General features: G+C 51.3%; 1 protein-coding gene across 1 annotated transcript; it reads left to right on the top strand.

The window, feature by feature from the left end:
* Positions 1-656: 656 nt before the first annotated feature.
* On the top strand, positions 657-1,420 carry H310_06645 (hypothetical protein). Its single transcript, XM_008871785.1, has one exon. The coding sequence runs from the start codon at positions 762-764 to the stop codon at positions 1,176-1,178; it is 417 nt and encodes a 138-aa protein (XP_008870007.1). The 5' UTR covers positions 657-761; the 3' UTR covers positions 1,179-1,420.

Below are 1,420 nucleotides of genomic sequence, written 5' to 3'. Positions count from 1 at the left end.
CCTTTTCAAGCAATCATCGTTGATAACTTGAACAGTAATTTTATTGCCAATAAAATTGTAAGATATTTCTCTTCGTTACTGGGGACATGTTTCCGATACGCGCTGTATACTACTAGTATTACTTAGTACACGTATATGATGAAACGCGTTAAATCCCTGGCCTCGACATACTCCACAATTACTTGTAGGCGAAACTATAAAAATGCGATTAAGGCATTTTACATTTAACGTGATTTTCATGAACACCCTCATGGGGGTCTCGGTGCAACCTACCAAGGTGTTCAACGTCCTCAGATTAGGGCCGTGGGCTAGAGCGAGGTCGCTTGGAGCTCACTATCTTCAGGTTCTCCCGCTATCTACCTCTCTGCAATACACAATGCATGGATGCTTTTGGTTTGGGCCTCTTACCATACATGGGTTGCGAGGTCGCAGGTACAGTTATGTTCAGCAAGGTTGCATACGCCGGACACCAGATTTGTGGGGGGACCTACAATTAAATTTTCAGGCTGCATACAAATATGAAGATAGATTGAAATCAAACACCCAGGGAGACCCATGATATCGGTCGACCGAACTGGCACGAATTTTTGGCATTCCGTCGACCAATTGTATCGACCAGATTTTTGCAAGATGGGGGAGGTGGCACGGCGGCAAGTGGCCAGTCACTCAACAATTCTCGATGAAGCGGGCGATCGCAGTCTTCGCCGTTGCTGCGGCCTGTGCTGCGTCGGCGACTACCATCCCTGTCAGTCTCTGTCGCGATGCCACTTATGCTATTGAAGGGCCTATCTGTTCGGGCAACGGACTGTCGCCTGCTGGGCAAAACTGCCCTCGTGTGGGTGATGTGGCCATTAAAGACTGCCATCCGTACTTGCCGTCCTGGGATGCGAACACCTCGACTTGCACAGTCAAGGAGAATTCTATCTGCAACAAGCTCACCTCCGGCGCCTGGGGCTGTGTCCTCCCTTCCGTCGGGTGCAGCCAAGCTGCGAAGAAGAAAAAGAAAAACAACAAGCCGTTCGTGTGTGACGCCGCGCAGTCCGAGCCGGTTTCAGTCAAGCTGTGGGATTATTCGGAGAAAGACACCCCGAGCCTTGCGACTGTGTCTGCTGCTGCTGCCCCCGCTTCGTGGTTCGAGTCTTCGCGAACTGTCGCCAAGTACGAGGTTGGTTGCTTGAACGCTGCGAAGTTCGTCAAGGTCACTACAACGGTGCCTCCAACCACTACGCTGTTGCGAACGACCACGGCGACACCTACTTACACAACCATTCAACCAGCGACTACTTTAGTCCCTCCTACCACGACCAAGGGTACAACGACCTTGGCTCCTCCGACTACAACCAAGACAACTACCACCCCCACGCCTTCTACCACAACGAAAACACCTACACCAACCCCCACTCCAGCGCCTACTCCTGCA

The sequence above is a fragment of the Aphanomyces invadans genome (assembly GCF_000520115.1).
Source record: "Aphanomyces invadans strain NJM9701 unplaced genomic scaffold supercont1.12, whole genome shotgun sequence".
In the NCBI taxonomy this organism is placed as follows: Eukaryota; Oomycota; class Saprolegniomycetes; order Saprolegniales; family Verrucalvaceae; genus Aphanomyces; species Aphanomyces invadans.
The sequence above is the reverse complement of the archived record's forward strand: the minus strand, read 5'-3'. Positions and strand labels throughout refer to the sequence as shown.

Coding starts and splice junctions, on each gene's coding strand:
- H310_06645 (XM_008871785.1), top strand. CDS start 762: ATGCCACTTATGCTATTGAAGGGCCTATCTGTTCGGGCAACGGACTGT.